Source organism: Vombatus ursinus, unplaced genomic scaffold (assembly GCF_900497805.2).
Source record: "Vombatus ursinus unplaced genomic scaffold, bare-nosed wombat genome assembly UNPS02000580.1, whole genome shotgun sequence".
Taxonomy (NCBI): Eukaryota; Metazoa; Chordata; class Mammalia; order Diprotodontia; family Vombatidae; genus Vombatus; species Vombatus ursinus.
Window position 1 is genome coordinate 29359665 of NW_020940358.1, and position 26908 is coordinate 29386572.

At 36.1% G+C, this 26908-nt stretch overlaps 1 protein-coding gene across 1 annotated transcript in view; it reads right to left on the reverse strand.

The window, feature by feature from the left end:
• NUDCD3 (NudC domain containing 3) overlaps nt 1-26908 on the reverse strand; it is a 97222-nt gene that overhangs the window by 10460 nt on the left and 59854 nt on the right. Inside the window, exon 3 of the mRNA XM_027848476.1 lies at nt 7307-7488. Coding sequence (XP_027704277.1) covers nt 7307-7488 — 182 coding nt within the window. The remainder of the gene's footprint in view (nt 1-7306; nt 7489-26908) is intronic.

Sequence of the window (26908 nt, forward strand, 5' to 3'; positions counted from 1 at the left end):
CTTTATGGAGCCTTGAGCCAGGAAAATGTGTCTTGGTAAGGATAATTCAGTGTTTTAGTAGAAGACCACCACGACATCAGGAAGGTGATGTCATGACTTTCAAGTGAACTGGATTTAGGTCAGTAAGGGCTGTGCAAACTCACCAGCCTCAATTTCTCCTCTGGTGCCATCTGGGTCCAATGGCAAGACACAGATTAGGACTGGAGACGCCCTGATACAGTGGGAGACAAAGGCCTTTTTAAGCCAAGGTCTTTCCCAGGTCTGTTTGACTGAGGCAATACCCATTCAATGATTAAAACTAGGTAAGAAATGAGGCAAAGAATGGCCCCTTCTACCTAGCCCCCCCCCCCCAAAAAGAAAGAAATCAATCTGGGAGGGGAAGACTCTCAGGGTTTCTGGCCAAAACAGAAACAACTGATTTTTACATTCATTCTGAGTCACCAGGGTCCAAACAATGGCCATATGGGGCTTGGGCTGGGAGAAGGGGAGGAAAGGAGAAGGGAGGAGAGATGAAGGGAGAAGAGGGGAGGGGAAGAAGGAAGGAAAGAGCTATTTTGCCCAACTGAAACTGGCTAGTTGGGTCCCCGGTGGGACAGCTTATACTACTCACAAGTTGTTTGTCCTTTGTTCTCTGAGAGGACCATGGTATCAGGAACGTGATGCCATGACTTGAAAGATTTAAGTGAGTAAGGGCTGTGCAAAGTCACCAGCCTCACTTTCTCCTCTGCAGCCATCTGGGTCCAGTGGCAAGATATAGATCAGAAAGACTGGAAGTGGCCCCCTTTATGTGAGGGAGGAGGAGAGAGAAGAGGAGAGGGAGGAAGACCTCCTACAAAAGATAAGATGTGAGCCAAATCTTAAGAGAAACTGGGTAAATCAGGAGGAAGAAACAAGGAAAGAAAGTATTTCAGGTATGGGGACATCTAGTGAAAGGGCATGGAGTTAGGAGATGGGGTGTCATGTTCAAGGAACAGCAAGAAGGCCATTATAGCTACAGTATGTAGACAGGAGCAAAATCTAAGACTGGAAAAGTCTGCCAATAGGAATTAGTCAAAATTGTTAAAATGGTATAATGGTGCTGATGAACAGAAGTAATTTCTCAAAGAGCAAGGGACCAAACAATTTAGTTTTATAAAATCTACATTTTAATGAAATCTGTTAATTTTCAATAATTAATAGAAAGTAGGAAAAGATAAGACTCTGCCTTAGTGTACTTATATGTGACCTCCATTATAGATGTCTCTCTAATGGAAACTTCATTGCTGACACTTACCATAAGATGTCAAATTTTTCTTCTGAACAATTTCTAAAACATGAAAAAATATCTTGCTGGGATGGTTGTGTGTGTGTGTGAGTGCGCACGCTTGCTTAGCACAAATGGCAGCTGTACTAATAGCAGATTCAGTGGTAAGATCTCAATACAGGTCATCTCCTCTACAAGGTTCACTATCCTGCCCTTTAATATGATGGGTCATTCACCTTATAAGATAGCTATGTGACAGCAAAGTTTTAGAGAGAACCACACCCTATGACATACATCAAGTCATGACATATTGTCTTGGTGACTCCAAATTACATTGCCAAGAAGTCTGACTAGATAGCAGGGAACACCTAATCAGGTTAGCTTGCAAGCTAACTTCATCTTGAATAGCCTCCTTTTCTAAACATTAGCTGAAGATAGCCTCCTTTGCCTGATTAGGTGTTCCCCGCAATCTAGTCAGACTTCTTGGCAGTGTAATTTGTGTCTTGACACTTGCAAGCTAAACGGACGCACCCCATTGTCACATGGAAGGCTCTGGCAAAGTTTTAAACAAGTGTCATAATAAGGCCAAACATTTTCTACCCAGGAGATACTCAAATGCTTGTCAACTGAATGGCTGTCCTAGTTTGCTCCAAAAGTGGCATTAACAACCTTGCAGATACACTAAAAGTTCATAATATACAGCCCAAGGCAACAATGAGGAAACAAAACAGAAACTCGATAAACATAAAGTGGACTTTGTAACTTTCCCAATTGGAAATTTGTGAAAATAAAAACCAAAGAGGAGACTGGAAGTACCCAAAATTTTAAACTGTGAAATTTTTAAATATTCATTTTGAAAAGGGACTATTTCTTAAGATTCATCAGCACAACTATCAAAAGTTTTGAATCTGAAATATGAACATTTTTTCAGTCTCCCAGATGCTCTTTTATTCATCCTCATGACACAATGAGATGCAAATATATCCTCTTCTCTAACTGTTCTAGAGAAAGGGAAATAAATCAATAAGAAAAGGGATGAAGAAAAGTGATCATGATTTGTCAGGGGCAGAAATGAAGCTAGGGGACTCAAATGTTTTAAAATTTTATTCTAAGGATCCAAAAAAAGCTTCTCATGCCTCCCCATCATTCGCCCAGCACACACTCCCTATAACCTAGAACAGGACAAAATTTTTATCAACTAAGTTCTACAATCATTTCTCAGAAGTGTCTGTCACGTGACCTATTTGAAAAGAACTGTGGCTGACAGGTAACTGTTAATTTCAGAGAAAAGCTGTATATAAATCAGTCGATATGGAAGGTAATAACTCAAGAAGAAAAAAAAATAAGACAAGTTAGAAAAACCCAAGACATAAGACAAACTTACTCAGAAGTCTTAAGTTTGACATGAAATCCCTTAAAGGATTTTTTAAAATCATCTTAATGATTTAAAAATTGAGACCAGAACTCAAAGAATTATAGTAGAACTATAGTAGCAAAAACAGAACAAAACAAAAACACATTGGACTTGAAGTCAAAAGACCAGGGATTAAGACAAGTCTTGACTACTTACTAGCTGAATGACTATGGGCAATTCACTTCAACTCAAGTGGACAAACATTATTAAGGGTCTACTATGCACAAGTGCCTTTATATCCTCATTTTAATAAGCTCATTTATTTGAGCTACCTAGTACATTCTTTGGAGAAGCAAATGAGATATTATCAGGCTATATAAATTCTTTTTGTAAACTATAAACCACTATATAAATGTCAGCTATTATCAGCATAACAGAACAAAAAATGCAAAGTAGAGAAGAAAAAAAAATCAAACAGTTCAAAAGATGAAGGGGGACATAAATCTTCTTACCTTTAAGGCACTAATATAAATGAAACAGGAGTTTTCCTCAACACATCAATACCAGTTGCACTCAATAAACATTTATTAAACACCTACCGAATGCAAACCTCTAAGGAAACAAAGAAAATAGTAGCTGCCTTCTAGGAGCTTATATTCTAATGAAATATCAAATAAATTAATTGCTTATGTGGAAGATCTCATGATAGGATCAGTTTAATTAATAGTATTAGAAGGAGCCATAAATATAAGGCTTTTCTTAAATGAAAGCCAAGCTGTACCTCCTTAGGAAAGGTAATGATGGATATGAATGCAGGATTTCAAAATCTAGCCTAAGTCAACAAACTGGCAATAGAGATGATTCCCAGGGCTGGGGGGAGGATGGGGAGTGGGAGGTGGACAGTGGGGGAAGAAAGGATGACATGTGATGGACAACTGCCCTAGAAGCCAGAATTATGTGAACAATGTTTCAAATTAGAATACTGGAAAAGATATTTTTAACAGTAAACTGATGAATAAGAGGAAAAAGAAGGTATAAGTTGATCTAAATCTTAAAACTTGCTTATGATACCTAAAAAGAATACTCACCCAAATCAATGAAAAAGACTCTGACCTCTTACCCAGTATTTAAGGACAACTATTAAGCAAAGTCATGTGCTTGACATCTGATCCATATCATTCTCATCTTAAATAATCTACTAGGTCTCAACAACTTCTCAAAATTAATGTTTCTCCCCTTTCTGAAATGACCACAAAACCCAGTGTTTCTTGGCATTTCTTGGTCTACAACAAAACACCAAAATCAATTTCTATATGGCTTATCTCTTCAAATGCTGAGCTTCTGTAGCATTCCTGGTATATTAAGAGGCTCAGAAAGAATATTCTTCCCTGGGAAACCCCACATCTCAACTTTAAACTGCTCAGTCTATTTTAATAGTATTTTTTGAACTTATCCCTTCTTCTCCAATTATGCTACCATCATGCTATCAATGCCACCTCATTTCCAGTCACCTAGACTATTGTAATGATCTTACTTTCTAAAAACACTTAACTTTTCTCATCTGTTCTTCACATAGTTGCCACATTAATATTCCTCATTTAAATATTTGGCCATGTCAGTCCTTTGCTCAAAACCCTTCAAAGGCTCCCAAAGTTTAAACTCAATCTGAAGTTTAAGGCCCTCCACAATCTTGCAAATTCTTCCATTTCTAGCATAATTTCATATTCTTCTTCCCTACATACTCCAGCCAAACTGGACAACCTACAAATATTACTCATACCAGTACAGGCTTTCCCACCTCCATATCTTTGCTCAGGATGGTCCCTATGTCTGCAATGTTCCTCCTCCATGTTCTACCTCTGTCACCTGAAATCTTACCCATCCTTTAAAGCCCAGATCAAATGCTGCAACCTCCTCCAAAAAGCCTTCCCTGCTGCCCCTACTTGGCACCAGTACTGCCTCTCCCTGGCTCATATACCACTTAGTATCTCTCTTATGCACTTCTGTATTTTTATTAAAATTATTTTGCATGTTATCCTTGTTTCATGGATTACATGTATCTCATGGGATATATATGGTCACCAAAAGTATTTGCCACTGTGAAGGAAGAGACACAGCACAGAGCCCAGGTTGAAAAGGGATTCCCAATGAATGGTGAAGTCCTCCAGATGCTCCTGTTTACTGATGACATCATTCTGTTTGGCTCAAACCCCAAGACAAGCTCCTGAAAGAGATCTGTAATCATGCCAAGGAGTTTAGCATGTTCATCTACATGGGAAAGACCAACAGGATTAAGAATGCCTCTTACCCAGATTTCAACATTCATTAAAACAAAGAATAAAGCTTGTCCAATAATATGTCTGAGACTGACAGTAAAGATAGACAAGGAGCTGGACCCAGAGTTAAAAAGCAGAAGAGTGAGTTGGATAGCTTTCAGGAAATTATACTTTTACTGATTCCCCAAGCTTCCCATAGCAACAAAGGCCATCTTCTCAATACAAACTTTTTACTGGTGGAATTGTTTGGAAGGAAAACCTGCTTCCAAATAACTAAATTTCCCACAGAGACCAAAGGAAAGGAGCCTGGTTGGGCATGAGCAGTCTGCAATATAAAGCCAACAAGGAAATACAAAGGCCAGGTAAAAAGGATATAACATCAAGGAACTATGGAGCAGAAGGAAATGGGCTGGGTCGTGTGGTAAGGGCATTGGATAACAGATGCACTCCAGCTTGTGATGTTAGTGAGAAAGGTCTACAGCATATGAGGTAGACTCCATGTGAAGAACTTTTTGCAAAAAGAATAGGAAGAATAGGTTGCAGATCTGCATCATGGGAGAAGAACTCCAAAATTACAAATCCACTTGTACATATTCATGTTACATTCCCCTTAAGAGTAAAACTGAAATTTACATACCTTTAAAGGTTACAAAGCACTTTATACATATTATCTTACTTGGTCCTCATAACAGCACCATAAAATAAATACTGTTATTTCTATTTTATAGATGAGGAAATTGAGGCTCAAAAATGTTATTTGTCTATCACCACAGAGCTAGTAAGTATCAAAGCCAGGATTTGAACCCAGGTCTCCCTGACTATAAGTCCAAATCTAAAGGTGTTTCCACTCTACCATGTTGCATCTATATTACGTCATAGTAAAGGTGGTTTGAAGTGGAGTGGATAGGGTTAAGAGTAATATTTTTCTACACTTAATAATACAGTGAAGAAAAACTATGATGAAAGACTTTAGAACTCTGACTACTGAAATAACTGAAATTATAAGTTCAGAAGACTGGAGGTGAAACATGCTCTTGACTCTTGGAAGAAAGGTTGTAGACTAGAAGAGGTATGGAATGAGGCATACATTTCCAGGCATGTCCAATGTATTGATTTGTTTTGCCTCACAAAAGCAAACACTAGAACTTTGAGGGTTCTAGTGGGGATGGGAAAGTGACATTCAAAAGAAAACAGCACTAATAAAACGTTTTTGAAGAAAAAACCTTGTATTATATTAGAATAAAAAATAATTTTAATGCTTGTTGAATTGACTCTGATCTCTTTTGTATGCAGTCTATGGTGGGAGGAAGGAGGAAATGGATACAATCAAAATTTCAAATGAGATACTAGAAGTCTGGATAGAGTCTGGAAGACAGACATCAGGTCAGGATGCTATGACTAGTTCTATTCAAGTCAGTGAGGTTACTTAAGCAGCAGTAGCTAGAAATAGCAACGATAATTTATTTAACTGCAAGTTATCTATATCATACAGAGTAACACCAAAGAACAATGATTTATTCAGACATTATCTACTAGACGAGTAGGTCCCTGGAAAAATCACTGGACACTACAATTTCAAGGAACTGGCAACTGACCAGATATATGGATAAAGGAGGAATCAAAGATTATTTCAAGATTAAAACATGCAAGACTGAAGAAAGGTGACATTACTAGCAAGACAGAGGCAAAATGGGACAGGAGTTGAATTGAGGGGGGATAGGTAGAATGAGTTCTGCTTTATATATTTTCAGTTTAAGGTGCCAGTGAGACATCCAGGTGGTACTATACGGAATGACTGTGAAAAGGTGAGTGAAATCAGGAAACAGGTCAGAAATCGAGATGTATATCTAGAAATTACAGAGAATCAAGTTTTCCTTTGAAGGGATAAAAATGCATGTAAATACCAAGTATGGTTTACTTACTACATTTATGATATACATGTAGTATGTTGACAATACCTGAAAAGAGGGATAAATATATTAAATTAAATTTGGAGAGAACATAAATTAAACAGTGTTCTTTCTAGGGAAGTAAGTATTAATGACCAGCAGGAATATAGGTTACCCAAAAGCTGTAAAGTGCTATAAGTAATAGCAAGGAAACACAGTGAAAGAGATAAAGTATATTCTTGGATAGAAAAAAAATTAGGTGAAAAAATAAAGTAATGGATTATTAAAGTTCCACAGCCTACTTATTTCTAAAACAATCTCACCCCAGGATGTTTTATCAGTAACAGATTCTTTCCTTAGCAGATCATCACTGGATCACATCTTCATTAGATGAATATAAAAGATGTACACTGTCTCACTTCATGCTCAGCTAGCCTAACTTCTGCAAAATTTAAAGTGCTGCCTTTGATTAAGCAAAGATTATATAGATCACCCTTGAAGTAACAAGTTGTCACTTGTGCTTGAATTATGGGAAATGAGGGGCTGGCAAACATAAGATTCATCTGTGACTCAGAAGCTCTAACACTTATTACCTGCTTCCCTTTCAGGACATGCTTGGGCACTGGCACCTTAACCTCCAGGTCACTGTAGTCTTGAGACCAGGTGTAATTCTCACGTACAGCACCATTGTAACTGTCGGGGTTTTTCTGGAACTGCTCCTGTCTCCTGGGGAAGAACAAAAAACTTGAAATGCCAACTTATCCATACAGATAGGATAGGAAAATGAGAATCAAGTTTGACTGTCCACCATTTTTAAAGAATCAGAGAAAAGATTAAAGAAGGGAATGATCAAGTCAGATTTAATTTATGTTTAGAAATTTGCTCTTTGTAGCTAGTTTCTTTTCTGATAATCCAATTTAGATCACTTGTCTCTAAGAACACAGAGACAGAGGGAAATGTCTGAGGGAATTAATATGAATATAACACCCTCCTGTTTTACAATATAAGCAGCAACCATAGTCAAAAGTACTGCTTAACCCTCTTAAGTCCCCATGAAGACTTAAGAATGGAGCCTGCTTAATTAAGAAAAATGCCCCTACTAATAAAAAATCTACTATTTATTTTCTCACAAAATGCTCAGCTCAATGAGAGGAGGGAAAGTCAGAGCCTATATCAGAAAACTTAGTTCCTACTGCCAAATTTTAAATCTCTACCAAACCTCTAAAAACCTCTACTTCTTAACAATTATATCAGTGCGAGCAGGTAGGTGGCGCTATGGATAGAGCACTGGTCCTGAAGTCAGGAGGACCTGAGTTCAAATCCAACCTCAGACCAAACACTTGACATTTACTAGCTGTGTGTCCCTGGACAAGTCACTTAACCCCAATTCCCTAAAAATAAAAATAAAACAAAACAAAACAATTATATCAGTGATAGTATAATATCAAAGAGTTCATTTATGATGATGATAATATGGAAATATGCTTACAAAGAAAGCTTAAAATTAACTCAATTTGAGGTGGGAGTGGAGTAATGCACAGAAGACACTACTTTTTTTTTAAACTGTATAGGAAATCTGAAAACTAAAACCAAGTATCAGTATGAAAGCCCAATAAGGAGCCAAATAGGCAATATTTATTTAAATGTTGGCTGTAAAATAATCTAAAAATTAGTATAATGCTATGCTAAATACTATAAAGAAATAAACATAATCCCAGCACCATGGGTTTATGATCTAAATTAGACACAAAGGCAAGATGATTATGGAGAAGAACACATTAATGGATACCCAAGATTACAACACAGCAAAGATAAGTCTCCAGACTCAGTAGCCCTGACATTCTCATTGGACTTCTTGGGCACACAAGCAAGTCGATATGTGAGCAGCTGTTTACTGTTATTGAACAACTATACAACTATATTCTCCCATAGGATCCACTATCAGGACCTTAACTTCTTCCAGGCAAATAAGCACCAGATGGGTCCTTTACTATGCTTGCATATTAGGCCTCAGTAGAAAGAAAGAATATCATATCCAAGTCTTCTTGAGCCAATGCTTCTGAAAATGGAGAAAATATCCTTCAAAGAATGTTTTTGGAAAAATTTTTTTAAAAAAGGGTTGAAAGTAATTATCAACTTGCCGAATAAATTCCAGCTCTAAGGGTCAGTGAGGGAAAATACAAGAATAGAATGAAAGAAAAGAATGAAATCGATCACCAGAAAGTTTCTGGAGCACAAAGAAAAGAGGTCATAGAATGGAGGAGAAGAAAAATAGGTTAAGAACAGTCCAATGCTTTGAAGGTCAAAAGAAATACACATTTAATATAGAAAGCAGGGAAAAAACCAATGGAAACCCAGAAGATGAAGGAATCCAAGGAGTCTTAGTATAATGGTAGTAGGCAAGGAGGATTAGCTAAAATAGCAATAACTGCCTAAGCCTTTTCTCAAAACCTGTTTCAAATCTGTGATGAATTTAGTTCGCTTTTGAACATTTATATACTCTTTCTTTTCTCGGCATTTTAACCTTCTCTAAGTACTTCCCCATACAATTGATGAATGAAGGAAAAATTTTCATGTGCTAAGCACTCGAGATACAAACAGAAAAAGAAGACAGTCCTTGCTACAAACAGAAAAAGAAGACAGTCCTTGCTCTCAAGGAGGTCACACTCTAACTGGAGTTCAGTTGCAGGTTTAGGAGAAAGACAGGAAAGATCCTAAGATGGCAAGGCCCAAGAGTCCTTAAAATGCATTGGGATGCTTGTCTCACAGGAGTGGTCTACCATAAATGGGAAGGAGGAATGGTCCTAAGAGTCAGAGTAGAAAGGGGATTCTGGGGTCCCTCATTGCCAGGATGGGAAAGGGGAAAGGACATTGATCCTACCTATACAGATAAGCTGTCAGGAAGATTGAGATTGGGCTCTTTTGTCAGAAAATAGTGAGGGCAGTCCCACTTGAGCCCCAGCCCACTCAGGCTGGGACCTTCTCCCCCTCACTCCCTATAGGATCTAGGCTAATGGAAAGTGGGAAGGGCAAAGGGTTGATTCTCACAATATTGTGAGGTAGTTAGAGCAAGAATTATTAATTCAAATCAAATGAAAATGTATTTAAAGACATTTCACAAATCTTAAAGCCCTGTTCAAATGCCAGTTAGAGGGTGGGTATAATTAAAGAAATCTTTTTTTTTTAAAGAAGTCTTACGTTATAAATTATTTTATTAAAAAAAAACAACCACATTCAACTATATACAAGATAGAATTAGATCATCTTAAAAGTATTCCTCTCTTGGTACAGTATGAATTTAATATTCAATGTGAGCAATTTATTATAAAATAAAAACTTGGGTAATGAAAGCATAAAACACTTAAATTTCAGTGAGACAACTATATAGCTGTTACTATCCTTTTTCAGGCTCTCTGTGGGAAGAAAGAGCAAGGAGGCTTGGTTCTACCAGGACAGGAGAAGTAATGATTTCCAAAAGAGGCATTTTGATAAATGATAGGGTGGTAGTAGGAGACAGGAATGGGTTGTTGACTGCTCCTCATTACCCTCTATGGCTCTCACTACTTGGCCTTCCTAGGGATCCCAATGGGCATGTAATAGCTATGTGAATACTTTCCTTTCTATGAGACACTGTGATAATGTGGATAGAGTACTGGTTTTCAATCAGAAAGACCCAGTTTTTAAATACTGCCTCTGACAATAGTCGTGTGTGTGTGTGTGTGTGTGTGTGTGTGTATACACACACACACACACACACAGAGGGAGAGAGAGAGATGGATATATGTTATATATCTATATCTCTCTATATAATCTATATCTATATCTATATGTATATCATAGTGACAGAAGCAGGACTAGCATCCAATTTTCCAGATTCCTACTCCAGTGCTCTTTTCTTTGTAACATACTATCTCTGAACCTTCTAAACTTCTTACTTCAGGTTTAGGAACTGACATATTATAATCCTTGCTGAACAAAAGAATGGGACAAAAGGGGACATGAGGCTGAGGAAGCTGTAGAAAGGTTGAAAATGACATGGAAAAACAGTAATTTGAAAAAAAAAAAGGAATAGGATAGGAAAAAAGGGGACCTGGGAAAAACATTTTAAACATACAGTCAATGTGGTCCTTTGTTTATTTTTAAGTTAACTAATACCAACCTACCCTTTTTTTATTTGGGGTGGAGGAAGCAACCACAGAACACCAGGAAGTATCATTTTGGTTCCTACATGCCTGGGGAAGTGATGATTCATTGATCACCAAATAAGAATTATACTACGTACAACTCTAAGATCCTCCATTGCTCTAGATCCCTGGTCTCCTTAAGAGTACTCTGCTGCAAAAGAATCACTGACAAAACTACATAATCAGTAGCAAGTTGCAAGACACTTTTTTAAACTCTCCAAATCTACATTCTCTTTAAATAAAGTTGATTATTTAAAGAATACACAATGTAAAAATAAACCTCCTTCATTTATTTTTTGGCTCCTGCCATTTGCAGGTGGTTTTGAAACCAACCACTTTCCCCATTCACTTTTAAGCTACAATCTGTTATGAGAACTTCAGCTACCATTCCAGTCGTTAGTCCATGAAAATAAGAAGGCAGTGAATGACCTCCTGCAAGGCAGCTAATGAGGGCCTGCCATGGGTGGGGAAGAAGAGAGAGGAACTTCAGAGTTAAGAAAGAGAAGTTTTACCATAAAGGATAGGAATGAAAATGAGTCAGTAGCCTGTAGTCAGATTGAGCAGATTTTAATTCTCATTACCTCAACAGATGTTAACAAGGTTCTAAATATATTCAAATTTGAAGGACCTATACCGCCTATCTCTTTGGACAGCCATGGTCCCTTTGTTTCCATGGTGACAAGAGTGACACAAACATACCCAGATGCCCATCCCCACCCCCTACCGTGTCTTGCTGACAGTAGCATTTAACCTCTAAGGAACAGGTAATGCTTGATTCCAAAATCACCTGCAGATAATGGGAGCCAAAAGGTCAGGGAAAAATCATTACACAGCAGAGGAGAAGCAAAGCTATCACAAAAATGGTCATATTCAGTGCCTTCTCTGCTAATACATATGATAATTTCAGAAGGACAAAAGTAGAGCACAGAAACAGACACTACTGACAACTCACACATCTTCTGTCATAATTCGTCAGGTATCCAAACACCTGACTTAGTCTGAAGATCTTGAGAAATATCTAGGATTACATTTATTACATTTCATCAATAGCTCAGGCTCACCATGGATGGCATCACTATACTAAAATTATGAGCTAAATGTTTTCTTTCATTCCCTTTAAAATTTTTAAAAATTTACTTTATTTTTAATTCATGGGACAAAACAAGAATTTTCATAACATAGTATAGCAAAAAAAAATCGCACATGAAACTGCAAATCTATTATGTACAACTTGCTTTTCCTCTTAAATATATAATATATATATATATAATACAGTTATGATGTAATTTTTTTTTCTTTTTTCTTCCCCATATGCGTGTGTGTAAAATCATTCTATACATCTATTTATCAGTTCTTTTTCTGGATGCAGATAGCATCTTCCTTCATTGGTCCTCTGTAGTTAATTTGGGTATTTATAATCAAAATGACTTATTTGCTCAAAGTTGTTCTTAAAACAATATTGCAGTTACTGTATACAATTTTCTCCTGGTTCTGCTCATTTAGCTCTTCATTATTTCATGCAAGAATATTTTTTATAGACAGTTTCTCAGATCAAGGTCTTATATCTCAAATATATAAAGAACTTTGTCAAATCTATAAGAATGTAAGTCATTCCTCAATTGATAAATGGCCAAGGATATGAACAGGCAGTTTTCCAAAGAAGAAATCAAAACAATTTGTAGTCATATAAAAAAATACTCTAAATCATTATTGATTAGAGAAATGCAAATCAAAACAACTTTGAGACATGATTTTATACCTATCAGATTGGCTAAAATGATTGAAAAGAAAAGTGACAAAGGTTGGAGGGGATGTGGAAAAATTGGGACACTAAACACTAATTGTTGGTGGAATTGTAAACTGATCCAATCATTTTGAAGAGCAATCTGCAATTACGCCCAAAGAGTTATTAAAATGCCTATACCCTTTGACCCAGCAATACCACTAATAGGTCCATTTCCAAAGATGGTTAGGGAAAAAGGAAAAGAACCTATATCTTCTAAAATGTTTATAGAAGCTCTCTTTATGGTGGCAAAGAACTGGGAACTGCAGGGATGCCCATCAACTGGGGAATGGCTGAACAAGTTGCGGTATATGATTGTGATGGGATACTACTATGCTATAACAAATGATGAGCTTGATGATCTTAGAAAAACATGAAAAAAAAAACATGGAAAGACTTTCATTCTCTTTTTAAGTATTACAAGAATACTATTCCCATTCAGGACCCCCGGTAACAAGCCATTGAATATTTAAAAAAAGCAAGGCTGTAAAGGTACAATCACTTCAGTGACCCAGTAGCGACAGATTTTTGTTCAGATGACTGCTACCTTTCTCCTTTTGGGGAAGGATAAATATACACACTCTTATTTTGGCTCTCTTGTGGCAAAGGGGATCAACGTTACCTGACTCTACCAGGACACAAGTAGTGATGATTCCAAAACAGAAGCATTGTGAAGAATATACATGCTGGGGTAGGAGGTATGTATCAGCCTCTATGGATCTCACTACTTGGCTTTCCTAAGGATCTGTAAGGGCATGGTATGTAAAAAGTCTTCCATGCAAAGTGTGACAAAGTAGATAGAGTGCTTGTTGAAGCCAGAAAAACCTGGACTTAAATCCTTCTCTGATACAAATTATGTGATCATAGGTAAGTTCCTTAACTTCTCTCTGAATTTCTACTTATTCATCTGCAAAATGGGGATAATAATACCTGTGGTACTTATATGAAACAGTTATCATGGGGTAAAAATGAGATAATGTAAAGCATTCTGCAAACCTTAAAGCCCCATATCAGTTTTGGTGGTGTAATTATTTACATTTTTCAAGGGATAAAATGGGCCTGGAGAGGTTAAACTATTCCCCAAATTAGTGAGAGAAGTAGGCATAGCATCCATGTTCCCAGATTCCTAGTCCAGTGCTTTTTTTCATGGTAACACATTTTCTCAGTATTTTCTATACGTTTTACTTTAGGATCAAACATCTTGTAACCTATGCTGAACAACAGAATGGGATAAAAAATAGACACAGTATTGTGGCAGTTGCAAAAGGCCAAAAACTGTGACAGAAAGACAGTAATATAAAGAGAAAGGAAAAAGAGAAAAGAAATGGGCAAAACATTTTTAATATAACAGTCAATGCAATCCTTTATTTAAAGTGAAATGGTACCAACCTACTTTTTAAAAGTGGAGGTAGAAGGCTGCTACATAAATTTCAGCTACTACTGCTCTTATTATCGGCACTGGTGACTATATTTTAACCACACAATATATTAAACACTGCTACCAACTAAGTTATCAGAAGTATATTATTCATATTATGGGTAATAGAAGGCTTTCATGGGCATATTTCTTTTAAAAATAGCAAAATCAAAAGTGAAAAGAATACTTTGATACTAAAAGGGATTACTGCATCTCATTAGTATGAGTACTCCTTTACAACTGCTCCAATTTAATGAGAAGAAAAAGAATAGTCTACTAGAAAAACTTATTACTTGTACCAATGGATTCTCAAGAGAAGACTTTATGGAAAAAAGAGAAATCATGAATGTTAATAGCTCACATTTACATAGTACTTTAAGGTTTACATACATTATCTTATATGATCCTCACAACAACCCAGTGAAGTAGGTACTATTATTATCTCTCTTTTAGAGATGAAGATGAATGAGAGGGGAACTGAGAAGGAGCCAAGGGAGACAATACCAGTAAAAATGCCAAGGGGGGAAAGAGAGTATACACAACTATCTCTTCTGTGTCCCCTTAAATTTTTCCGTACACCAATCCCTGACCTCTAATCAAGCACTCCCAAGGTTCTCCTCTTCCTATTTTCCTTAGCCTATCTCCATTTGCCATCCTTCTCTCACCACACAGCCCTCTCTATTCACTGCCATTAGTGAGACTAAGCACATTCTCAGTTAGATGATTAAAGACCATTTTATTAAGTAACCTGATCCAAACATATCTATCTTATGTAAAATGGCCAAATGAGGAAAGAAACTCTAAATCATAATATCAAGCAAAAATGAAGTTATTTGATAAAACTAAAGTTTTTTGTTTTTGTTTTTGTTTTTTTTAAACTAAGGAGACCTCTCAGGTCCCTTCTACTTCATAAAAGCAAAAGCTACCAAAAGCAATGCTAACCACTGAGAATTCATAGAAACATGAGAAGACTTCTAGGAAAAGTGAAGAAAATAGAGCCAAGAGAATACACACAGCAACAATGTTTAAAAAAAAAATGACAACACTAAAAGGCTTTCAAAGAAACTAAGGTCAAATATACTAAGACAATGTTGGTAACAAACCATCAAAATTAAGCCCCACAACCTTCCTTTCTGTTACAAGTTGCTAAACTACCACAATAGAAAGTAACAAGTACCATAACTTACAATTATTCTTTTACATAAAGTTTTAACTGTTTCCGGACAATATGCAGGGGAGAAGGTCTGAATTGTTTTTTTTTAAATAGTGTTTTATTTTTTTCAATTACATGTAAAGACAATTTAAACATTCATTTTTACATAATTTTGAGTTCCAAATTTTTCTCTCTCCCTCTCCTCCCCTTTTCCTAAAAGGGTAAGCAATTTGATATGGGTTATATATGTGCCTTCATGTAAAACTTATTTCCACATTAGTCATTTTGTGAAAGAATAGACCAAAAGGGGAAAAAAAAACCACAAAAAAAATAAAGTGAAAATAGTATGTTTCAACCTGCATTTAGCGTCCCTCAGTTCTTTCTCTGGATGTAGATAGCATTTTCCATCATTAGTGTTTTGTAATAATTGTCTTGGAGTCATTCATAGTTGATCATTACATAATGTTGCTGCTACTGTGTACAATGTTGTCCTGGTTCTGCTCATTTTATTTTGCATCAGTCCATATATGTCTTCCCAGGTTTTTCTGAAATCCACCTGCTCATCATTTCTTTTAGCATAATAGTATTTCATTACATTCATACACCACAGTTTATTCAGCCATTCCCCAATTGATGAGCAAAGGGAGGGATTGTTAAAAAGTATTATGTTTTACCAAAATAAAATGTACCAACAACAAAAAGCAGAAATCTCCTCAAGGCCAGAAAAATATTTAAATACCTATATCACTAAATTAGGATTCCTCAAAGTTTAGATTAGTGAAGCTAAAATTTTTGCCACCTCCTATAGTGCTATTAAAAAGTGTGAGGGCAGACTGCCTCAGACAACTCTAGGTCTTATCTACTAAATCATAAATGGTTTGGTGAAGGGAATTTCCACAAAGGAATTTCTGAAGAAACCACAAATTCTTTAGAAATTTTTTGTTTACAGACTAACATTTTCTCTCTTGGGAAATTTTTAAAAGCTTTTATACATACTCATTTACTTAACAAAAATGCAAAAGACCTAACAGTAACATCATAGACACTCATATAAAGTCAATGCATAAAATAAAATATATCGGGGCAGCTAGGTGGTGCAGTGGATAGAGTACCGGCCCTGAAGTCAGGAGGACCTGAGTTCAAATCCAGCCTCAGACCAAACACTTGACACTTACTAGCTGCATGACCCTGGGCAAGTCATTTAGCTCCAACTGCCTATGCAAAAAAAAAATATATACATATATCAACATTTTCATATATATTCTCCCACAAATACATTCAACTTCTACATTGAAGAGTGAGCACAAACCTATAGGAACCTGGTAGGGAAGCACATGAGGCTAGAAAACTCTTAGGCACTATCTTTAATTTTTTAAAAATCTATCTACTTCTCCTACAATAGCCACTTTAACTCCACCAGTTAACCAGATGGATTTGTCATATTTTAATACCTCACTTTTATTTGGAGGCATATATTTTCCTGAGCTTCCAAAGGATCAAAGCTCTTGGTAAGATTATTTATTCCTTAACCATTACTTTTCATTTAATCCGAATGCCTGAATCTGGTATTATTCCCTTTTCTAAAACTGAATATCCATGTGAAGGATGATGTGATGTTCCTTTTTCCATCTGAATGTTTTACTTAATTGGATTATGACACCTGGTACAATATACAACATGTTTACAAAGCTATTACCTCCAACAGTTCCTGTTCATTACTTTCATTCCTCAGAACTAAGTCCAAGATTTTCTTTTCCTGTATATTCTAAAACTTATCCATTACAGAGAGTAGTTATTTATCTTATACACAAAACCTTACTTCCATCTTGTCTCAAAAGGTATCCATTAATCTTTGTAGAGATAATCAAAGTTTTCCATTACTAACTGATCTAATTTTCCATTTTTCCCAATCACAGGTAAGCACTGCCAGCTCAGTTTCATTATCCTAGTCAGGATTTTGTGACATATTTTTATTATTAGATTTATTTACTTGTATATGGAAATTCTACCCATGATACATTAAATTTAGAGAATAAGGTGGGAGATACTCATGTAACACACAGAGCTATGCTGGAGAGAGTGAAGAGGGTATGGATTTACTGTAATCACTGCTTTTAAAAAAAGTAATGAATAGCAACACTGTGAGATGACTGATAGACTTAGCTCTTCTCAGCAATGCAAGGATCTAAGACAACTCCAAAAGACTCATGGAAGATGCTGTCCACATTCAAAAAAAGAATTATGGAGTATGAATGCAAATCAATGCATACTATTTGCACTCTCTCTCTCTCTCTCTCTCTCTTCCCTTTTTTTTTTTGTTTTGTTTCTTCTTTATGTGGTTCTTCCCATTCGTTCTAATTTTTCTTTACAACATGACAAACGTGAAAATGTTTAATACGAATGCATATGTAGAGCCTATATCAAATTGCACACTGCCTTAGGGAGGGGGAGAAAATTGAGAACTCAAAATCTTATGGAAGTGAATGTTGAAAACTAAAAATAAATGAACTTTTAAAAAAGGAAAAAAAGTGTCATATGGAGTGGCACTGAGTAAATTCTCAGGGAAAAAGAATTTAAAGAATGCTTTAGTTACACCCACATCTAAGGCAATAGACATTTCTCCCATTACCATTTTTTTAAAAGGCAATTGGGGTTAAGTGACTTGCCCAGGGTCATACAGCTAGTAAATGTCAAGTGTCCAAGTGTCTGGGTCTGAGGCTGGATTTGCACTCGAGTCCTTCTGACTCCAGGGCCGATGCTCTATCCACTGTGCCACCTAGCTGCCCCTCCCACTACTATTTCTATCCAAGGTGGCAAAGTATCTAGGGGGCAACAAGAAATTCCCCTAGGATAGCAAAGATGAGGGATGTAGAAAAGTATAGGTTCAATCACTAATGTGAAAATGCATAATAGGAATGTACATGCATAGCCTGTATCAGATTGAGTGCCGTCTTGGGTAAGGAGAAGGGGAGGGAGGGGGAGAAAAATTTAAAACTCAAAAGCCTATGGAAGTGACTGTTGATAAATCATAATAAATTAATGAAAAAAAAATAAACTACTTGAACTAAAAAAAAAAGTATAGGTTCAAATTATTCCTTATGTTTTAAGAGTCTCTTCTCCATTTTCAAGAATCTCACAGCTTAAGGGGGCAGCTAGGTGGCACAGTGGATAGAGCACTGGCCCTGAAGTCAGGAGGACCTGAGTTCAAATCCAGCCTCAGACCAAACACTTGACATTTACTACCTGTGTGACCCTGGGCAAGTCACTTAACCCCAACTGCCTTAAAAAAAAAAATCTCACAGCTTTCAAACTCAGGGACAGAAAGACCATCCCCTCCATCACATAATTACTACACATCACACTCAAATCACATATAGGCTGCCTGGAGTAGTAGAAAGTGCCTGTTCTGTGCCTCAATCAACTCCCCAAAACTTATTTATTATCACAGAGAGTTACACCTGCTTGGGAAGGAGTTCCCACACGAAGAGTTCCAGCTATTATCTTGGCCATTTTAATTAATCCTGGTTGTCCATGTCAGTTCCCTTGTGGTCCCAGAATGCCCTAGATAACAAAACCACAACTATATTTTATCTATATCTGTATTCATGAAGAAGTAAATTCACCACTTGGTAAGCCTTGGTTTCCTTGGTCATAAAATAATCACACTTCTACAACTCTAAAGATGTCAAACCTAGACTTACTACTACTCTGCATTTAGAGAGTTTTTATCTACAATACTCTTTTCCTATAAGATTTTAAGCTAATCACCTGGCATGAAATAAATCCTCACAACTGTTTAAAGCTTCTTATGTTCAAGGAATCTAGGTAACTCAAGGAAGCCAAAGCAGTGGTCGAACGGTATGCCAAAGACCTAACATAAAGGAAATAGCAGCGACATTTCAAGAACAAGTAATACATAGTCTGTGTCAGTTTCTTATAAATTTTTTTATGTCTAACCTTTATCTATTTATGTGATGCAACAATTCCTCCCTCTCTCCCAGTTTCTTTCTTTCCTACTTATCCTGGATATACAGATTATTGCTAAGCAAAAGCTTTTCATTTTTTAAATAACCAAATCTGTTTTTTATCTTTTACTTCTTCTAAGCCACAGTTTTATCCCCTCTCTATGTGATACAACAATCCTTTGTCCTCCATAAGTTTTTTGGAGGCAAACAGGGTTAAGTGACTTGCCCAGAGTCATTCTACTAAGTGTCTGAGGTCACATTTGAACTCAGGTCCTCTTGACTCGAGGGCTGGTGCTCTATCCACTGTGCCACCTAGCTGCCCCTATAATTTTTAATGGTGTAGTTTTTTTAATGGTAGTGTTGATTCATTTGAATTTTGATTTTTTCTCAGTTTATCCAATGGTTTAGTTGATAAGAAGTTCTTAGCACAACACAATTGTCTTTAAAGAGACAAATATTAGGAGCAAAGGAGTGAGCATAAACACTTCATCTGGATAAACTAACAGAAAAGTATCAGAGGCCTCTGGCTAAATAAAGTTTTAGGTTCACATTCAGGACATGTATAATATGGTGAGATAGGGTTGGGGGAGGAAGAGAAATGAATTTGGAATCAGAGGGCCTACGAGTTCAAAATACAGCCCTGCCAATTAATACCTTCTTTGTGACTCTAAGCTAGGGCAAATCACTTCACTTTTACAGAGCTCAGGTTCTTCAACTATAAAATCAAGTGGAGGGACTAGAAGACCTATGAGGTCCCTACCAGCTCTAAATTTATATTCCTATGATTCTTTAGATGATAAATATGTGTGTGTGTGTTGCTGATCAAGAAATCTCCATTTAATCAACTTTTTTTAAACTAAAATATCCACTCAAAAATCATCTTAATTTATATTATTTCCCCAAATTAGGAAAATACTTTTAAGAAATTAGATAGTGATTTGCTTAATATTACCAAAGAGAAGTAGTAGTTATGGTATAATGAATAAAGAACTAGCCATTGAGTCAGGAAGACCTAGGTACAAGTCCTGCCTCTGATGCTACCTTGTGACTATGGAGAAGTTATCTAACTACTTGATGCCCAGGAACGGAAGTTATAGAAAGTTACAGAAAATTACTAATTTACATTGGTGGAGGGAACTTCCACACCTGGAGATGACCACAAAGATGTAAGCACAGGTTCCACATACATCCCTTCCTCAAAGTTAACAAAAGTAACTGGATAAATAACTGACGATGTTGGTAACTGAGATTCCCACATATGTTTGGAAATTTTTGACAAGCTATATTAGGACCATGATTACAATCCTATGCCCTCTTTCTAGGTAGACTCCTTTTAACTTCTCTAATGATGATAAAGTTCTTAGGGGTTACATGAATTATCTTCCCATTCGGGAATGTAAACAGTTTAACCTTATTTAAATCTCTTATGAGTTCTCATTCATGTTTACCTTTTTATGTCTCTCTTCAGTCTTGAGTTTGAATGTCAAATTTCCTATTCACCTCTGGTCTTTTCATCAGGAATGCTTGAAATGTTTCTATTTCGTTAGATATCCATTTTCTCTGCAGGATTATACTTAGTTTTGCTGGGTAGATTATACTTTACTGTAGTAAAGCTCCTTTGCCTTCAGGAACATCACATTCTAAGCCCTCCACCTCTTTATAGTGATAGCTGCTAAATCTTGTGTAACCTTGACTGTGGCTCCATAGAATCTGAACTGTTTCTTTTTGGCTACTTGCAGTATCCTCTTCTTGACTTGAAGGCTCTGGTTGGCTATAATATTCCTGTGAGTTTTCATTTTGGGATATTTTTCAAGAGATGATTGGTGGATTCTTTCAATTTCTATTTTGTTCTCTGATTCTCAAATTTCTAGGCAGTTTTCCTTTATACTTTTTATGAAATACATTGTCTAGGCTCTTTTTTTAATCATGGCTTTCAGATACTGTAGTAATTCTTAAATTATCTCTCCATGATTTGTTCTCCTAATCAGTTGATCCCCTGATGAGATATTTCATATTTTCTATTTTTTTTCATTCTTTTGACTTTGCTTCTTGTTGCCATTAACTCCCAGGTGACCAATTCCAAATTTTAAGAAGTTATTTTCTTTAGTGAGATTTTGGACCTCTTTTACCATGTGGTCAATTCTGATTTTTATTTTTTTTTTTATTTTGTAGCTTTTCTTGATTTAAGTATCAGCACCATATCTGCATCATAAAAGTTTAGTAGGACTACTTCTTTGCCATTTTTTCCCAAATAATTTGTATAGTATTAACTGTTCTTTAAATGTTTGGCTCCAATTCTGATTTTTAAGAAATTATTTTCTTTAGTATTTTTCTTTTGTATCTATTTTATCATTTGGCTAATTTTTTAAGGCATTATTTTCTTCAGTACTTTTTGTGCCTCTTTTACCAAGCTGTTAATTCTGTTTTAAAAATTTTCCATTGTCATTTCTTTTTGCAGTTTTTCCTCTATTGCTCTTATTTGATTTTTGAAACCACTTATTTGCTCTATTAAAAAAAAGAAGTTTTTGCTTTGGTACATAACATGATTGTGCCTCCAGCCTTTTTGATGCTTAGTAAAATTTTTTCCATCCCTTCAGTATTATTTTGTGTGTCTTTGTTTTGAAAATGTATTTCTTGTAAGAAACAGATTAGAGGGTTTTGTTTTCTTATTCAGTCTGTCACTTTTTTTTAGTTTTACTGGATTGCTTAATCCAGTCACATTTAAAATTACGAGTTATGTTTACATTTTCCTCCATTCATCTCTGTGTTTAAAAAAAAAAACCCACTAATGCAGCCAAAATTAGCAAGAAAACAGGAAATTAGAAGAAAACTTTACAGCGAGTTTCTCTGATAAAGGTCTCATTTCTCAAATATATACAGAACTAAGCTAAATTTATAAACGTAAGAGCCATTCCCTAGTTGACAAATAATCAAAGTATATGAACAGGCAGTTTTCAGAAGAAGAAATCAAAACTATCAATAGTCACATGAAAAAATGCTCTAAATCACTGATGATTACAAAAAATGCAAATTATAACAATTCTGAGATACCACCTCACACCTATCAGATTGGCTAACATGACAGAAAATGAAAATGACAAGTGCTGGAGGGGATGTGGAAAAACTGGGATAATAACGCACTAATGTAGGTGGAGTTGTGAATGGTCCAATTATTCTAAGGAACAATATGGAACAACACCCAAAGGGTTATAAAACTCTGCATACCTTTGACCCAAGAATACCACCACTAGGTGTGTACCCCAAGAAGATCAAAGAAAAAGCCAAAGGACCTAATTATACAAAAATATTTATAGCAACTCTTTTTGTGGTGACAAAGAACTGGAAATTGAGGGGATGTCCATTAACTGGGGAATGGCTGAACAAGTTTTGGTATATGACTGCGATGGAATACTACTATGCTATAAAACATGATGAGCAGGATGGTTTCAGAAGAACCTGGAAAAACTTACATGAATTCATACAAAGTGAAGTGAGCAGAAACAGAAAAACATTGTACACAGCAACAGCAATTTTCAAGGCTGAACAACTTAGCTACTCTGATTAAGACAATGATCCAAGACAATTCCAAAGGACCCATGAACAAAAATGCTATCCATCTCCTTGACAACTGATAAAATCTGAATGGTGATTGAAGCATACTTTTTTAAAACTTTCTTAATTTTTCTTGTTTTATTTTCCAAGATGGCTAATATGGAAACATTTTGTATAACTTCACAAGTATAATTGATATTATTGCCTTCTCAAGGAAGTAGAAGATTTTCTAATTCAAAATTTTAAAAAATTATGTTTAAAAATTTTTTACTTATCATTGGGAAATATTTAATGGAATAAATAAAATTGCATTTTTAAAAAATTAACAGCTTTTTTATTTAACAATAAAAACACAAGAAGTAAAAATGTAAATCCCATTCCAAATAACTACAAAATGCATAAACTATCTGGGGATCAACCTACCAAAGCACACAAAAGACTTTTAGATATTCAATTACAAAGTATTCGCTTAAAGAAATAAAGAACAACCTAAATAGCTGGAGGAATATTCAATGCTCATGGCTTGGCCATGCCAACATAATGCAAATGAAAATACTACCAAAAATGACAATACTACCAAAATTAATTTATACTTTTAATGCTATACTAATAAATTACCAAAGAGATACTTTACATAACTTGATAAAATACTAACAAAATTCATTTTGAAAAACAAAAGATCAAAAATATCAAGGAAAATGATGGAAAGAAGTAGGGATGAAAAAGGAATAGCACTTCTAGATTTTAAACTCTGTGTGTGTGTGTGTGTGTGTGTGTGTGTATATATGCATATATATATGTATATATATATATATATATATATATGTAAAGTACTTGTTGTCAAAACTGTCTGATATTGGTTAAAAAATAGACCAATGGAACAGACTAGATAAGGGACAATCAGAAACAACAAAACTCAATTACCCAGTGTTTGATCAAGTGGGAAACATAAATTACCTAGGAAAAAACTCCTCTTCTGATAAAAACTGCTGGGAAAACAGTTTGGTACAAATCAGGTTTATACAAACACCTTATACCATATTCTACAATACTAAATAGATGTGTAACCTTAATATTAAAGATACTATAAAAAAATCCGAACAGTAACGTCATATACTTCTTACAGCTCTGTGTAGGAAGATGTATCCTTAACCAAATAAGACATAGAGGCAATAAAAAAAGATAAAATAGACATATTGACTACATGAAACTCAAAAGCTTCCTCAAAGACAAAACGACTACTAGAGATAAGAAGGGAAATGGTCAAATGAGGGAAAAAGTCTTTAAATCAAATTTTTCTGATAAGGGTTTGGCATCTAAGTTATATCAAATATATACATATGTGTATATGTATATAGACACACATATATTCATATGTATAGGAACTGTTGATATATGACTAATAGTCACTTCCCAATAAATAAGTGTCAAAGAAAAAAAACAAGCAGTTTTCAAAAACAGAATTCAAAATATTCACAACCACATAATAAAATGCTCACTAATAAGAGAAATGCAAAAAAAAAAAAAGAAAAAAACCCCCAAAACCCTGAGGTTTCACACACACTGAAAATTGGTAAAAATGACCAAAAATGGCAACAGTCAATGCTGATTGTGGAATGACAGATGCACTAATATACTGTTGTGAAACTGTGAAATGTATAACCATTTTGGAAAGCAAATTGGAATTATGCAAAAAGTGACTAAAATGTCCACACTCTTTGACCAGAGGGTCCATTCTGTCAAGAGATTAGGAGACACCTTGTTTCCCAGAGCTAAGGCCCAGCAAGCAGGCTGTGCCCTGAGCCTGTCATAACAATAATCCTTTGCATTCACCCTCTGGATGATCTCACCCTTTGGTAAAATCACACGTAATTGCTGTATTGCTTTGACCAGTACCAGGTGTTGTCTGAGCTTAGACAAGCACAGGACAAGCTTGCACAAGATCTGGTCACAAGTCCCGTTATGAATTAAACTTCTCACATTGTGGCTGTTAACCCTCATTGTCAGAGATACTGACATCACAGCTCACTGCACAGCCACTTGTACAAGTATTGAAGTCTCCCCACACTGCCTCAGGTCCCCCCCACTAGGGGTGGGACCCTGCCACAGGTGTCTAATTTGCTTCCTTGCTTGCAAGGCATTTCCCTCACTTTGAAATTAACCTTCTGTTTGATTCCTGGCTCTTCTATCTCTAGCCTGCTCTGTTTGGCTCTCACCATCCACAAGTTAGAGGCCAGTTCAGTCAGGTTAACAATTCCTATGCTTATACCCCAAAGAGGCCAGTAATAAGAAAGTCCCTATTCACTCCAAAATATTTACAGCAGCACTTTCTGTGATAGCTAAGAACTGGAAACAAAGTAGATGCCCATCAACTGGGGAATGGTTGAACAAATCGTATACGTGAATGAAACGGAATTACTATTCTGTAAGAAATGCTGTAGGGGACAGTTAGGTTGCAACAGTGGATAGAGAGTCAGACTTGGAGTCAGGAAGATTCATCTTCCTGAACTCAAATTTGGCCTCAGACATTTACCAGCTGTGTGACCCTGAGCAAGTCACTTAACCCTGTTTAATTTAGTTTCCTCATCTGTAAAATGAGCTGCAGAAGGAAATGGCAAAACACTCCAGTATCATACAGTAACTACAATAATGAAGGTGGAATTTATATAAGGGAATTTCAGAATTCATGAATATGGAAACACTTGTAGGTGAAGGCAAGATAAGTCTATGACCATCTTTGTGCACAGCTGAAGTGGGGTGGAAGAGTAGATCATGTGAAATGATTTAAGTCAAGGAATTGTGAGGTTAGGTTATTTCAAAAAGTTATCACTCTATATGGTAAATTATTTCCCTAGTAGGAGGGCAGAGAGAAAGACAGAAAGTGCCTGAGTCAGACACTGAACTCTTGAGGAAAAGTACAGCTACCAGATTTTTGACTGAGTGGCAAATATGGATTGAGGGAACTTCAAAGAGGAGAGATTATTGAGTGATGGTGTAAAAGAAAGTGGTAATGGAGAACAAGGAGTATTCCAACTCACCTACTCCCACCAATAAAGCTGGGTAAATGAGTGAAAATGCAAACCAGGGCTGGAAAGGGAAACCAGGGAGGCTACATTAAGAGAGAGTCAGGTTTCAATGAGACTGATGGAAGGAGTGGGGAAGGAAAATATTTAAGATGAAAGCAAGTGTGTTAACTATGGAGCAGGCATTTCAGAGAGCACAGTTGTAGGGGTGGGTAGTCATAGAGTAGGACATGGAGGAGTTAGGGAGGAAGTTGGGTTGAGAGGAATGGGGGAGTCTTGGGCATGATCTCTGCCCTTCTAAAGAAACAAGATGTTCCTCATCTTTGGAAGAGAAAAGAGACCTGACAATGAACCTGTGGTGAGGGGAGAGTGGACCCAAGTCCTAGGATAAATCCATACTCTTCTTCAACCCCTAGGAAAGTCCCAAGATTTGGCTCCCACAGAAAAATATCTCCCAGACTACCAAAGTCTGAAGTTACTCTGATAAAACAAAACAAAAAAACCCTATCTATTCCACAATTCGTGATTTTAAAAGTTTGAAATAAAAGATGCTGGTTGAGGTAACATAATGAAATCACACTAAAACACAGTCAAATTCATAAACATAACTATAACTCTTTCTCAGTTGTTGTTTTTTTAACAGGAGGAATCAAGTAACAAACAGCATTTTTTTAATCATCTATCCAAGCACCACGGAAGGTGCTGGGGATACCAAAATCAAAAATGAAACTGTCCCTGACCTCAAGAAGCTTACATTCTATGAAGGAAACAACATGGACACATAACATATATATATATAAAATATATATGTACACACACACACACACACACACACACACACACACACAAAGTAAGTCCAATGTTGGGAAGGAGGTGCTTAAGCTGATCTTCGAAGGAAGCTAGGGACTCTAAAAAAGCAAAGGTTAGGAGGAAATGCATTCCAGGAATAAGTTACAGCTTATGTAAAGACACAAAAAAATGGGAGCCTAGAAAGTAGGTTAGGGATAGATTATGAAAAGCTTTACATATCAAACAGAGTTGGCAAAGAGGAGGGAGGTCACCCAGTGCC